Raw genomic sequence first — 14,583 nt, forward strand, 5'->3', positions numbered from 1 at the left:
TTGGTGCACCCTGGGCATCATCCCTGAATGGACAAGCTCAAAATTCAAGGCTTTTCCTCTTGATTTTCCATTTTAAATCATGCTTACATTTTAGCTTGTAAAGGTGAGGAGCAAAAGGCAGGTTTTCTTTGTACGGGGGGAATGAAAAAAAGTGAGGAAATTGTGGTAATACAGGAAATGCATTGGGAACTATTCAAATAAAAATAAAAAAGTCTACTTCCTCCTTTTCAACTCCACCCTGTCTCCCTTAACGTCAAATATTACTGGCACAGTTGCACAGGGTAATACTTCAATCAAATGGCCATTCTCATGTACGAGGCCTGTGAATTTCAACATACTATTCAGCTGTTAGAGGCATCAAGTTCACAGACAAGGGGTTTTGTACATAGTGACTGACAGCAGGAACCGTGGCTAGCAGGTTTAGCCTCCCTGAGCCAGAGTTCAATTTTACTGTAACATTTCTTCACAAGATCACTTGAAAGTTATAAAAATATTTCAATCACAGAGAAGCACATATGAATACTTATGTGCTCCCAGGACACCCCACAATCACATGCATGCTGAGACCCCCAAAAGTCACATGCAGACACTCCCAGAGTATCCTACATTCACTCACTTCCTTCCCTGAGAACACCTCCTACAATCGCTGTCTCTCACACACTACAATCATAATTTAATACTGGCCACTTTTATTTCATAAAGCTTTATTATGTCTCATCATGCCTAAAAGCATTCCATATGTTGACAGTCACTAAAGGTCAATGACTCTGTTAGAGACAAACATGCAATCATTTAGCTGTCACCTCACCAGGCTACTCAAAGTAGGATTAGAGTGATGGCCTTTTGTGTACACAACGGCATATTTCAGTTACTTTCTAAAAAAAAAATGAATCTATGCTTGAGTTTACATTATAAAGTGAGAAACCTCCACACTGCAGGAAAGACCAGATCTCTTTTCTCTCTATGTAGTGAAGAAACCAAAGCCTACAAGAAATAAAGATTAGATTAGATTAGATTAGACTTACAGTGTGGAAACAGGCCCTTCGGCCCAACAAGTCCACACCGACCCGCCGAAGCGCAACCCACCCATACCCCTACATTTACCCCTTACCTAACACTACGGGCAATTTTAGCTTGGCCAATTCACCTGACCCGCACATCTTTGGACTGTGGGAGGAAACCGGAGCACCCGGAGGAAACCCACGCAGACACGGGGAGAACGTGCAAACTCCACACAGTCAGTAGCCTGAGTCGGGAATTGAACCCGGGTCTACAGGCGCTGTGAGGCAGCAGTGCTGACCACTGTGCCACCGTGCCGCCCTAAAGAGATATTCTCTTCTACCCAGTTATTGTAAGTTGTTGCTCCTAATCAGTAAATGAAATACTTTAGAATTGGAGTACAAACTGCCTCGAGCCCTCTGGAAAGAAATGAAACAATCTAGAAAGAAAAACGTCTGACAACAGAAAGCCTTGGGGGGACAAATAGAATAGCTCATCAACTCCTGTGGACTGGGGCTACTGAACAGTGTTTCTTCAGTATTTTTTCCTCTATCCATAACACGCTTTCTTTGCTTGTGTAGAAGAGTTTATAATTCATATTTTTCTTTTCCTAGGTTAAGATTGAATTATTAGTAATAAATCCTTCTCAAGTGCAGAAACCCAGTCAGTATTTTTCGTTAAACAGAGTCCATGAGGCAGGTAAACTGGGGACTTTGACTACTTCAATTAAATCTTTATCTTTTGTGACTACCCAGGGAGTACTGAGGCTCAACTATCAGGATACGTTACTAAAGTGGGTCATGACACTTACCTCATCCCCATTGTCAAGACCATTCAGGATCTTATATACTGCAATCAAGTCACCCCTCACTCTTCTAAACTTCAATGGAAGCAAGCCTAGCCTGTCCAAACTTTCATTAAGGTGACACCCTCCTCATTCTAGGCAGAAGTCTAATAAATCCCTTAGAATCGTATCAAACACATTTACACACTTCCTGAAATAAGGAGTCCAAAACTGCATACAGTATTTGAAGTGTGGTCTCAGTAATGTCCTGCTTACCAAACACATAACATCCTTATTTTTATGTTCATATTAAAATAGAGCATTCCATTCACTTCATTAATTACTTGATGTACCTGCACAATAACTTTTTGTGACTCATGAACAAGATCATCTAGATCCCTTTGCATCTCAGAATTCTGCAGACTTTCACCATTTAAGTAAAAATTCTTCTTTTTTAGTCTTGCTGCCAACTTCACATTTTATTACACTGCATTCCGTGTGCCTGAATTTTGCCCGCTCACTCATGAAGGACTTATGCCCAAAACGTTGATTCTCCTGCTCTTTGGATGCTGCCTGACCTGCTGTGCTTTTCCAGCACCATTATCTCGACTCTCACTCAACCTATCTTTATATGCCTTCATTCCCTTTTTGTCCTCTTCATAACAATACATGCATGCCTTAATTTGTGCCGTCTGCAAATTTAGCTCCTGAGTTTTTGCACATTACCCAAGTTATTGATGTGCATTGTAAAAAAAAAATTAGAGACCACTGCAGGACTCAATTCCTCAGCCTCAGCTCCTGCAATTGTGACTTCTTTGGCAATTTTCAATTTTAATTGCACCACCATTGGAGGCCAAGCTTTCAGTTGTCTTGGCTCCAAACTCTAGACGTCCCTTCTCTGCATCTTTTTCCAGTCATTTTCCAACTATAAGACTCTTCTTAAAATCTATCGCTTGGACCAGACTTCGAGTCATCTGACCCAATGTTTAGACGTCTCAAATTTGTTTTATAACATTTCTATGAAATGGCTTAAAACAGTTCATTGTGCTTTGGGGCAGCACGCTGACTCAGTGGTTAGCACTGTTGCCTCACACCAGGGACCCAGGTTCAATTCTAGCCTCAGGCGACTGTTTGTGAGGAGTTTGCACATTTTCCCTGTCTGCGTGGGTTTCCTTCGTGCTCTGGTTTCCTCCCACAGTCCAAAGATGAGCAGATAAGATGAATTGGCCATGCTAAATTGCCCATAGTGTGAGGTGCATTAGTCAGAGGGAAATGGGTCTAGGTGGGTTACTCTTCGGAGGGTCAGTGCGGACTTGTTGGGCCGAAGGGCCTGTTTCCACACTGTCGGGAATTTAATCTAATCTAAAAAAGGTGCTACATAAATACAAGTTATCATTATACAAATGCAAGGTTCATTTTTGAAGCATTACGAGTAATCTTTGCCAAATTTCGAACTGCGCTCATCATCTTTTTGGTGAAAGCAACCCCCAAATAAGCATTCGAGTTTTACTTTGCAAACACTGTACAACATTCAGTAACAAAAACGGCCACTGCTGATATTCAAATTTTAAATGGACTGAAATAGGATAGTGCAATAAAAACAGTTGATTGCGTCCAAAGTTCTTCTTTTAAACTACACTAAGGAAGCCATTAAACCATTCCAATAAACACCTTGGCTGCAACATAAACACAGTCACGCACTATTGCTACATGGCACAATTATACCCCCAAGGGGGACTGGGCGTCAAGAGGAGGAATTTTTTCATTTTTATAGTAATAAAATAAATCCAGTTAAATAATTAAAGCAGATTGATAGGCAATAGATGCTGGTACAGACAGTGAAGTTCACGTCCCATGTTTGAATCACAACAATTATTTGAACACGGCTACTTAAAAATGCATCTTACCTCTCTTCGTCCTCCTCCTCTTCCTCAAGATATCTTTTATTGAGAATATAGTCCCGGAGAAATCTCTCCCCTTCTTCCAACTGAGGATCATTCCAATAATCCCGCAGATATTGCTGCATCACACAAAAAAAACGATAATCTGTGATGGAAATATTGACAAGCAGCACTCAAACAGTTAAAAATATATAATAGGAGTGCCAGAGCTAGGAAACAGATTTAAAATATCATCACTCTGGATTCTGCTATATGGGTTAGGGAAAGGGAAGCAATACAGACAGGACACCTCTCTCAAAAAGGTATGAAAATGTCAGAAAAGTTGTTGCACAATTCCTACTACAGGCCATTAAATCCTCACATCACAGTATTGCATTTCAGCAGCCTTATCATTCAGTGACCAACAGGACTATAGCTGTCTGAACACAACCTGGTGCTGCCTAGAATAAATGCAGAATTCTGTCTCAAGGTACTATTTTTGCTGATAGACTCTTAAAAATCAAATGTGCTTATAGTTGAAAGTGATTGTTTTTAAATTAAGGAAGTAGTTTAAAAGCATAATATCTCCTCAACAGCCATGGTGCACTAGCCATTGACTTAGGTTAAGGTAACTCAAAGGACAGGTTACTAGTTAATGAGAGGGTGATCAGAGAAGACTCCAAACCCACACTGGAGACATAAAACTTCATTCAGAACTTATGCAACAGAGCACATTGGAGTTAAGGAATACATTAAGTGAAACGCAAAGAAATCACTTCACTGAAACCAAGTCTGCGGAATAATACGTGGTGCAACATTTACAATCAATGCTGAATGTCTGCACACTAATTACATTGTGTGCAGTGTGATAGGCTATTCAAGTACTATAGCCTGGAATTAAAAGGTTCACAAATGTGGTTTTCAATTGGACCTAGGTAGCACCTTTCCCTGTGCCCCATGTGCTATTATGTGCTTAATAGAGAAAACTCAAGAGACAGACTGCTTTATATTTCTGATCTAGCCAATTTACAAGGATTTTGTTTTTATAAATTATAAAATAGTTTACATCAAATTAAAATGAGGAAATATATTACAAATATTACTGATAGTAGTCACCATATGCTGATTCATACATTTTATAGTGCTTTTAACACAGAAAAATATCCCAAGCTGCTTGTCAGACGTACGAGCTAAGGAATTATTTTGGACTACCTGATAGGTCAGCGGAGCTCAAGACTACCATCCCAACAGCATCCACATCCAGAGGATCATTAGGCACTATTTCCAGCACATCCAGGGAGATGCCACCATAAGACAATATCCCCCTACCCTTCCCTGTCCGCCTTCCTCAGGGACTGTTCCCTCCAGGCCACCTGGTCCACTCTTCCTTCACTCCCAACAGCCTCACAGCACTTGCCGCTGCAACAAGGTGTAATACCAGCATTTCACCTGCACTTCACACAATCTACTCTATTGCATTTGCTGCTCACAATGTGGTCTCATCTAAATTGGGGAAATGAAGCGTAGACTGGGTGACCACTTGGGTACAGAATGCTTGCATTCTGTCCACAAAACTGACCCTGAACTTCCAGTTGCCTGCTGCTTCACCACCCCACCCTGTTCCCTGGCCAACATCTGTGTCTCAGGCTTGCTACAGTGCTCCGCAGAAGCTCAGCACAAGCTGGAAGAACAGTACCTCATTTTCCACTTGGGGACCCTGCAGCCTTCTGGATTCAATATGGAGTTCAACAACTTTAGGGCTTGAGCTCTCCCATATCCTTACCCTAATCCCCACAAATGTGGCCTTGTTATCACATAGTCTGCTTTTACACACCAACCACTGTTAGCCATTAACAGTTCCCATTAATAGCTATTCACCCTCCTAGCTAGATCATTATCCACTGCTTCGTCTGTCCAACTGTTCTTCTTTCTCTTCGGGCTCTATCCTTATTCCTTATCCTCTCCCCCACCCCATCCCCAACACCCTAACTTTCAAACCCGCTGTGCTTTTCCAGCAATTTCCATTTTTGGAGCTCAATATTAGTTCATGTAAAGTAAGCTGTTCACTCAAAGATTTCATGTGGTCCATGGCCTACACTTAAAAAAGTTAGTTGTTTCATCAAAAACCTTAAAAAAAATTCCTACTCTTCTATATCACCCAGTGAAGAAATATTTAAATGGAAATGGCTTATTTTAAAAATTAGCTAATTCTGAGGATCACTCGTTTTCAGACAGAATTATATCGGAGCCTCATTACAAGCTTAACATTTGGCCTGATCATTGACAAAACCCTCCATCAGCTGGTAATATGCTCAGAGGTGGTAAGCCAATAATACTTGCTGACATCAAGAAATCTCTTGTTTCTGAATAACAGCCAATCTAACCAGTCATTAAAGCATAAGGAAATGCAAACTCTGGCAATGTTAACAAATGCAGAGTCAAGAAATGGAACACTCTCACAAGACTGAAACTTCCATGCAAAGCACCTAAGCCCTGCAAATTGTGGCAAAACTCACTGATATTATTTCAGTTTTATACACAGAGTAATTTCAGAGAGCTTTGGGCTATGACTAGCTACGCACAACTTCATACAAAATGTTGCTATATTGCTACATTAAAAACTGTACTTTTCAATACCAACTTCCTCCATTCCTAGAAACCTCGACTTTGGCCATTGTGACTGCTAGTACTCAATAGTGTCTTTCTTTGCATGAAAATCCATATCAGATACCTACATGTGCTCACTTTATAGCAGGGGTCACTGATATTGAACCAAAGTTGGTATCATAGAATCTGTGCAGTGTGGAAGCAGGCCATTTGGCCATTGAGCCCACATGGACCCCCCACAGAGCAGCCCATCCAGAGCCACCCCACTGCTTTATCCCAATATCCTTGCATTTCCCATGGCTCATCCACCTAGCCTGCAAATTCCTGGACACCATGGGCAATTTAGCATGGCCAAACCAGACAACCTGGTATGCTGGCTGCTTTCTTCCCCAGTTACAGCTGAGATACTATGATTAGTTAAACACTGTCTCAGTCAGCATCACCTAACAAGGCACTAAATTTGAAATATTTGCTTGGTTATGCACTACACCAGTTAATGTGTTTGTTCGTTGACACAGTCATACCACTAAAGCGCCAGGTAATGACTATCCCCCAAGGAAAAAAGAACCTAATCAGCTCTTCTTACATTCAATGGCAAAAATAGTCCTGAAACCATTCCGGAGGAAGGCCTCATGCCCAAAACATCGATTCTCCTGCTCCTTGGATGCTGGCTGACCTGCTGCGCTTTTCCAGCAACACATTTTCAGCTCTGAAACCATCAACCCCACCTTGAACATCTGGTGGTAAATGTTGTCTACAAACTTAACTGAACCAGACACATGAACACTGTGGTTACAAGAATGGATCAGAGGCTGGGTAGTCTGCATCAGATAAATAATCTCTTAACTCTCTCAAAATGTAAAGACATAAGTGAGCACTGAGACAACATGCATTCCGCCAAACCAGTTTAAATATTGTAAAATGTAATGTAAATAAGTCAAATTATGTACATGCAAGTCTACTTACACCAAGTTGATGGTAACTGAATAGAAGGTACCTACTATATCTCGCAATTCCTCCTTTCCGTGTAAATCATTTTGCCCTTTCAGCCAGTTAATGTAGGACTCCTCCTCCTTTTCCTTTGAGAGCAGAAGAGTGATAGATCTTAATCATTGGCTACATTAATAGTCACAGTTCACAAACTTTCCAACTGCATTGCCATGAAAAGGAAATGAAATGTGGAGAGGAGGAAATTAAACAAGGGAGCTGGAGCTTGCGATGTTTCTGAAGCAATAGACCCAACTAATATTGAGCTTTAAGTAACAGAAGGTGTGTTTTCTCTCTTGAAAAGTTTGTCACCCGACCCATCATCAGTTATATCTTATAAATTGAGAAAGCCTGATTTTTAAAAGCATGGTTGGAAACAGTCCATGTTGCTAAGCAACCAATGTTAATAATGAATATTCAAATCGCATGGGTTTTGGAGTCAAAGTTGAGAGTATTATAGAGTCATACAGCACGGAAACATTTACAAATAGAAAAGATTGCTGGGTTTCTTCTCATTTCAGTGTTTCTCCCTTTGTTGCAATGTTACATGGACAACATGTAATGATAATGTACCTCATGTATTTTGACATAATACATGCAAAAATGTGGAATCACTGCAATTTGTAGGGATACTGCAACAATAAAAAATTTAGAAAGAAGAGTGTTAGAAATACTCAGCAGGTCAGGCAGCATTTGTGGAGACAGAAACAGAGTTAATGTTTTGAATCCAACATGAAGGAAAGTCACACTTTTGACATTTCTCCTTCATATTGGACTCAAAACGTTAATGTTGCTTCTCTCCCTATAGATGCCACCAGACTTGCTGAGTACATTTAATGCTTTTTGTTTTTGTCTCAGATTTTGAGCATACACAGTATGGTGCTTTTATAATAAAATGTGGAACTGAGCAATAAAGTCAGTCTCTTGCCACACAATAAGATCTACTCATGCAATGACATGCAACACCCAAGCTTATCATCGTTCCTATACAATGGATCCAGCACAGACACCAGGAAAGGAGAATAAAAACGTTAAGTCACCTTCTCTTCTACAGATTTTACTCGTGGTTTCAACAAACTAAAGCCACCGTCACTTCCACTGTCACCATCTTCATCGCTGTCTTCAACAAACTTACGAAAACTAGAGAAAAGTACAGTACAGTCAAGAAAAAGCTAGGCAAAAGAAAAAACAAGTGTAATTTCAAGGTAAATTAGTGACATGACAAGGGGCCACACAATCTTTTCTCTCTGATCTCTTCCAGAATGCTGCTGGAAGGGTTACGGTCCCTGGCATCTCAAAGAGTCATAACTGGGTCATATCAACTCCCTTTCCACATCACTGCTTAAGGAGTCAATCAGCTTTCTCTGCTGTAGTTCGACAGCCCCTGGAGTACTGTACAGTCAGCAGACTCAGTTTAACATCTCATCTGAAAGTCAACAACTTTGTCAGTATTAATAGTCCCTCAGCACTGCACTGAGTGTCATTCTAGAGTTTTGGGGTCAGGCTTCTATAATGGGGCTTGAATCCACAACTTTCTGACTCATGATGTGAAAATGCTATCAACTGAGCCACAGCTGAAACGGAGGCAGAAACAATGCAGGTTCAGAACATAATTTCTCAAAATTGATGCCAAAGTTCTCGGCAGTGGCAGATATAACTCCTGTCGACAACAAGAGATGATGTGCTAGGGAAGAAGTCTTGGGAAAATCAGTCATACATCAACAGTTAGTTAACTTCAAGTCTACCACATGAAATAGAATTATTTGGTGTTTGGGGAAAACAGGGGATAATCATGGTCAGATTTCTAAAGTGGTCTTGACAAACTTTATATCATAGTTTGAAGAAATATCACAGAGGTCAGATTAAGAAAATGACACCAAATTGTGCTTATATAAGTATCCAATAAAGTATCAAACAGATGACCTCTTTCAGGAAAATGGCATTTGGTACTTGGAATTAAGAGTTATGTAGCCACATGGACAGGACAATGGTCAGACCAACAAGTAGGGATAAAAGTATGTACTTGGACTGGAAAATGCAATTGGGTGGACACGGAGGGGTTGGACCAAGGGATTTGTTTCTGTGTTATATGACTGCTTGAACTAGAAAAATTCAATACTGAATTAAAAAGCAGTGCTTATCCCACGAACCAGATCCCATAAACTTACTTTTCTCTCAGTTGTTTCTGTTCCTCCATATAAGTCGGGGATGTCGCTCTCTGAAACAAGACCAAACAACACCTGTTACTTTCCAAGAAGTCTTATTTGCAGACATCTTTAGAAAAATGGTTCTCAGAGACTCCTTCAGATGCCTGGAACAATGAAGGCTGAGGGAAACATTACTGGCATGCTCACTGGAACATATTCCAGCTTTACAAGATATTAGAACTTGCTTTACCAAACTAATCAGCTTCCATGTTGGCCTGGAGGGTAAAAGTATAACTATGTAAAACGGCAGTGACTAAGTGAACACAGGCTTGAATGCAAGTCAGTCTGTGCTTAATTAATTGACTTCAGTGGGAAAAATGCAAGTGACTTTGACTGTGTAACAGAAAAATAAATCAGACAGTCTCTCATTTCTATCAACCAGCAAATCTTGCTGACAAAGAATACATGTACAGGCAATTTATGAAAATAAGATCTACTTCAGACCGGATCACCCTCTATTTATGAACAGATGAGAAGCAAGTAGTTATATGAGCAAAGAGTATGAGGTGGTATTGTGGTATTGCCAGTGGACTCCTTTCTGCACAGTGTGATATGCAACTGTTTGACAAAGTCATGGAAATATCGGACAGATTTACCGGCTCAACTAGAATTCTCACTCCTGGATAACTATCCCAGATAGCCGGCTAATTTATATACAGAGTTATTAACTCTTTGAAAGTCACTGATAATATCAAACTGGTAGCCAGCATCTCTCATCCTTCCACCATGGTCACATCATATCAGAGGGGTAAACTAACCATAATGGGGAAAGGAATGTACAAAAACAACTCGTAAAAAGAATGCACACTATCTCCTGCCTCTCAAAGCTGACCACTCCTACCAACAGTAATTTGACTCAATTACACATGGCAATATAATAACTTATGATATTCCTACCTCAATATTAACGCTTAACCCCTCTTCATCACTCTCTTCATCTTCATATTTCCTTTGTAATAAAGATAAACCCATTTAGAGAGGAGAAAGGAATGTGCTTGTTATCCATGTCTTACTCAAATATAATGTTGAAACCTGACATCCACTGAAACTTGTGTGAACTGAACTTTCAATCCTCCTTCAATGAAGCAGTTCGTCCCAGGTTTGAATACCATAACCAGAGAGGGGGTGATGTAATGGTAATGACACAGGAATGCTTCACCAGACCTTGTTCCTGAGATAGTGGGACTGTCCTATGAAAATAGATTGGGCAAACTGGATTTGTACTTTCTAGAGTTTCAAAGAGGGACAGACAATCTCATTGAAACTTAGAAAATATTAAAAGGGATAGACGGGGTTGATGCAATCTAATATTCCCCCTGGTTGGGGGAGCCTAGAACCAGGGGTATATTTTAAAAATAAGGGGAATGCCACTTTGGTTCGAGTTGAGGATAAATATTTTAAAAATCTGAAATTAAAAAAAGCTAGCCATCAATGACAGTGAGGTGAAGCCATAATAAACTGTTGTAAAATTCCATCCTGTTCACAAATGATTTTTAGGGAAAGAAATCTACCATCCTTACTTAGTATGGCATATCAGTGACTCCAGACCAACAGTGGTTTAGTTGACATGTTTAACTACCCTCTGAAATGGCCCAGCAAGCCAGTCAAATACAGCGTTTGACTTCGCTATCGATGTCATCATTCCACAAGAGAATGAACAAGGAAGTAAAACAGCAGATGGACAAAAGGTGGATGAAATTCCACAAATAACATAAAAACAAGAGAACCACCTGTTTCTTTCCCTTAAACTGACAGGAATGCAAGTGTTTGCAACATTTTTAAAAACATTTCATAATGTCCATGTAAAAGAAGGACACTCCACCCCCCCCAACAAATGGACTCAAGCATCAGCCATGGCTTGGAATGAAATAGCTGCAATCTTGCAGCTAGAACAAAACAGGCTTTAATACAGAAAATCCTGTTATAGATCCTACATTTCTTGACATGTTCACCAAATATTACATACCCCTCCTTCTCAAGAATGACCTTCCTTTCATAATCCTTCAGGTACATCGGTTTCTCCTTTTTCTTTGCAGCACTCTCATCATCGTTTTGGCTGGATTCTGATAATAGAAGATTTGAGAGGCTTCCTTTAGTGATTGCACATCCTTGCCCAGTTTTCCCTCGTCTTCACCTACTTCTGCCCCAATTGATGCCAAATATTCCTAAAATGAAACCATACCGGAAATCTAAAGTGGAAAAACAATGTCTGACATGCACAACCAGTTTGCCTATGGTTAAAAAGAGAGAAACAGGGTAATAATTTGGGGTGAGATGTTATCAGAACAAAGCATCTCATGTCGCTGGAAGCACACTTACCACTCTGTTTTAGATGTATACAAACCTGTTTAATGCCTGTGGCACTTTCCATTGTTAGATAAATGCAACCAGGTGCACAGCTCAACCAAATTCTTGGCACTTGGTTGCCAACAATACTTCATTATTTTGGGATCCACATGCAGGTGTAGTGAAAACATGTTACTGGTTCTTAAATTGATATTCAGGCGACTGGATAACCAACCATCGGTTTAGTCAGATTTGGTGCAGTGTTAGCACTCTCTCAGAGAGTCATGGGCTCAAGTCCCACTCCAGGATTTGAGCACATAATCAGAGCTGACACTGCTGTATTGTGTTGAAGAAGTGCTCAATGGGCAAGGATGTCATCTTTTGGATGAGAAGTTACTCCAAAGCCCAATCTCAAATGAATAAAAGAACCTATAAATGAAAGGTTTACATCCTCAGCACTATGATGCTGACACAGCTTAAAGGATAGCCAAAAATGGTGGAACAAAGGATGCAGAGAGACTAGGACTCAAGGATCTTTAGGAGGATTGCGAGACAGGAGGAAATAACAAAAATAGGGAAGGAAAAAGCCACAGCATGATTAATATATTAAAATTAATGTTCCAATTTGCCTGGAAACCAATGTACATTAGGATGCACAAGTGCAATAGTACAACAGCAGATAAAGAGCTGTGCCATAAATTGACTTAAACTCAGAGGACAAGGGAGGCAAGGGTCAGAAAACATTGCTACCACCAAACAATCCGATATTCACCATCATTATGGCACTCAAGGCTGTCCAACACAAATAGCCATCCCGGTACTAGTCAAATCACACTAATTCATACCTTCCACCGAGTAAAACTGAGCATCTTTTTGATAGATTTTGGGATCCTTCTTCTTCAATAAAGATAACGTCTTGTAGAATTCCATGTCCAATTTGGGGTCAGTTTCCTTTTAAAGAAACACAAAGAAATCTAAGCATCAATGATGTATGAGGAAAGAAAACCAGTGGTCTGACATATTGATTTGACCTGGCTTCCAAAAATCAGTAATCGCTTCACAGATGTGGAAAGAAATCCTGCTGGTAGAACAACATGGATTAGAAACTGGCAATTTGAGAATTTTGTTTGTAGGTCATTTATTTGGCAAAAACAAAACTCTCCCAATTTTAGTTACTTTCCCAACCTTTTCTCTTTCATGCCTAATTTTAGACATCAAGATGAGCCCTTGCTGGGAAAGGCCCTGTGGAATAAACTGAATTGGAAACTGGCAATTGGCACATAATCTGCTAGTTTTGCAAAGCTAAGGCATAAGGAAGTTTTGAAGTTTCGTGCTATCTCCAGCCAGCATAGTTATTCTGACTAGCCAACTTGTTCAATCGCCAAAAATAAGGTTAGATGTTTAGCCTTTCTTGGATAGTTACCTCAAAGCTACCTGACAGATCCATCACCACTTGAATTTACAAAGATTATTTACAGTTCTGACACCCTTTTGTTTAATGGAGAATGTGATTTAGAGGAGAAAACAAAAACTCACATTTATATTTGATATTTAATATTGTAAAACATCCCAAGATGTTTCATTGGAGCATCGGCAAACAAGAATCTGGAATTAAGGGTCTAATGGTAACCATGAAACCATTGCCAATTGTCAAAAGAAACCCATCTGGTCCTTCCCTAGTCAGGCCTTCATATCACCTCAGACCCATAGCAACATGGTTGACTCATAACTACTCCCTGAGCAATTAAGAATGGGCAATAAATGTCAGCTTAGCCAGAGACACCTACATCTCACGAGTAAATAAAAAATATTTAACATTCAACCATACAAGCACGCGATTTGGTGGATAATCAAACACCTGGTCAAAAAGGTAGGTTTTAAGGAATGTGTTAAAGGAATGAGAGGGGTGGAGAGGCAGAAAGGGTTGGCAGAAAGAAGGGAATAATGAAAAGTATGGCTAAGCAACAGGGAAGAATTGGAGAAAGACAGAGCTCAGAGAGAGTTGTAGGACCAGAGAAAGTTAGAAATTGGGACAGCTAATATCAATGGAAGATTTGAAAAGAAAGGTGAGAATTTTTAAATCAAACTATCATACTGGAGGTCAATGCCCATCTGCGAGCACAGAGGTGATACGTGATCAGGATTCGTTGCCATGTCTTTGTCTGTCCTGACAGATACTAAAGCATTCCATGGTACTAATTGATGATGACCAGGCAATTTCCTTTCCTTCATCTCGTAACAACTCCCGCCAATTCTAAATTGGTGGTCAGCGTAATTTATCACACACACTGGAATATTTAGCAAATGCAGTCTAGCTGCCAAATCATGTCTATTGTTAAACACTGTGTTGGGAGTTTTGCAAATGCAGGCTGGTTGGATACAATCAGTACCTCACTGATTGTAGAAAATAGAAAAAGGAGTATGCTGTTTGATATAATCCGTCAGTCTCTGGGACACACATTTCCATCTCTATCATTACACTGACATGGAGTTTCATATACCACATTACTTATGTGAGAGGTCATTTTTTTTTGGCTTGGCAGCAAATCCTGTTAATTGTTAACACTATTTGTGTTGCTACTGCACAGTGGCAGTGTAAAACAGCTAGTTTCACCTGTTAGAGAGTCAGAGTCACACAGCATCGAAACAGACGCTTTAGTCCAAACCATAATCACAAATTAAACTAGTCCCACCTACCCATGCTTGGCCTATATCTCTCCAACATTTACTATTCATGTACTTACCTTAAACGCTTTTTAAACGTTCTAACTGCAGTCACGTCTATCAGCTCCGCTGGAAGTTCAAACCGCTTTTTAAGAAAATTGTCTTGCAT

General features: G+C 40.1%; 1 protein-coding gene across 1 annotated transcript in view; it reads right to left on the bottom strand.

The window, feature by feature from the left end:
* The window catches only part of kri1 (KRI1 homolog), a 32,055-nt gene that overhangs the window by 15,534 nt on the left and 1,938 nt on the right, over positions 1 to 14,583 (bottom strand). The window contains exons 3-9 of the mRNA XM_060854887.1: positions 12,596 to 12,701; positions 11,431 to 11,527; positions 10,362 to 10,413; positions 9,426 to 9,475; positions 8,298 to 8,397; positions 7,272 to 7,349; positions 3,691 to 3,803 (exon numbers count right to left, since the gene is read on the bottom strand). Of these exons, the coding sequence (XP_060710870.1) occupies positions 3,691 to 3,803; positions 7,272 to 7,349; positions 8,298 to 8,397; positions 9,426 to 9,475; positions 10,362 to 10,413; positions 11,431 to 11,527; positions 12,596 to 12,701 (596 nt within the window). The remainder of the gene's footprint in view (positions 1 to 3,690; positions 3,804 to 7,271; positions 7,350 to 8,297; positions 8,398 to 9,425; positions 9,476 to 10,361; positions 10,414 to 11,430; positions 11,528 to 12,595; positions 12,702 to 14,583) is intronic.

The sequence above is a fragment of the Hemiscyllium ocellatum genome, chromosome 45 (assembly GCF_020745735.1).
Source record: "Hemiscyllium ocellatum isolate sHemOce1 chromosome 45, sHemOce1.pat.X.cur, whole genome shotgun sequence".
In the NCBI taxonomy this organism is placed as follows: domain Eukaryota; kingdom Metazoa; phylum Chordata; class Chondrichthyes; order Orectolobiformes; family Hemiscylliidae; genus Hemiscyllium; species Hemiscyllium ocellatum.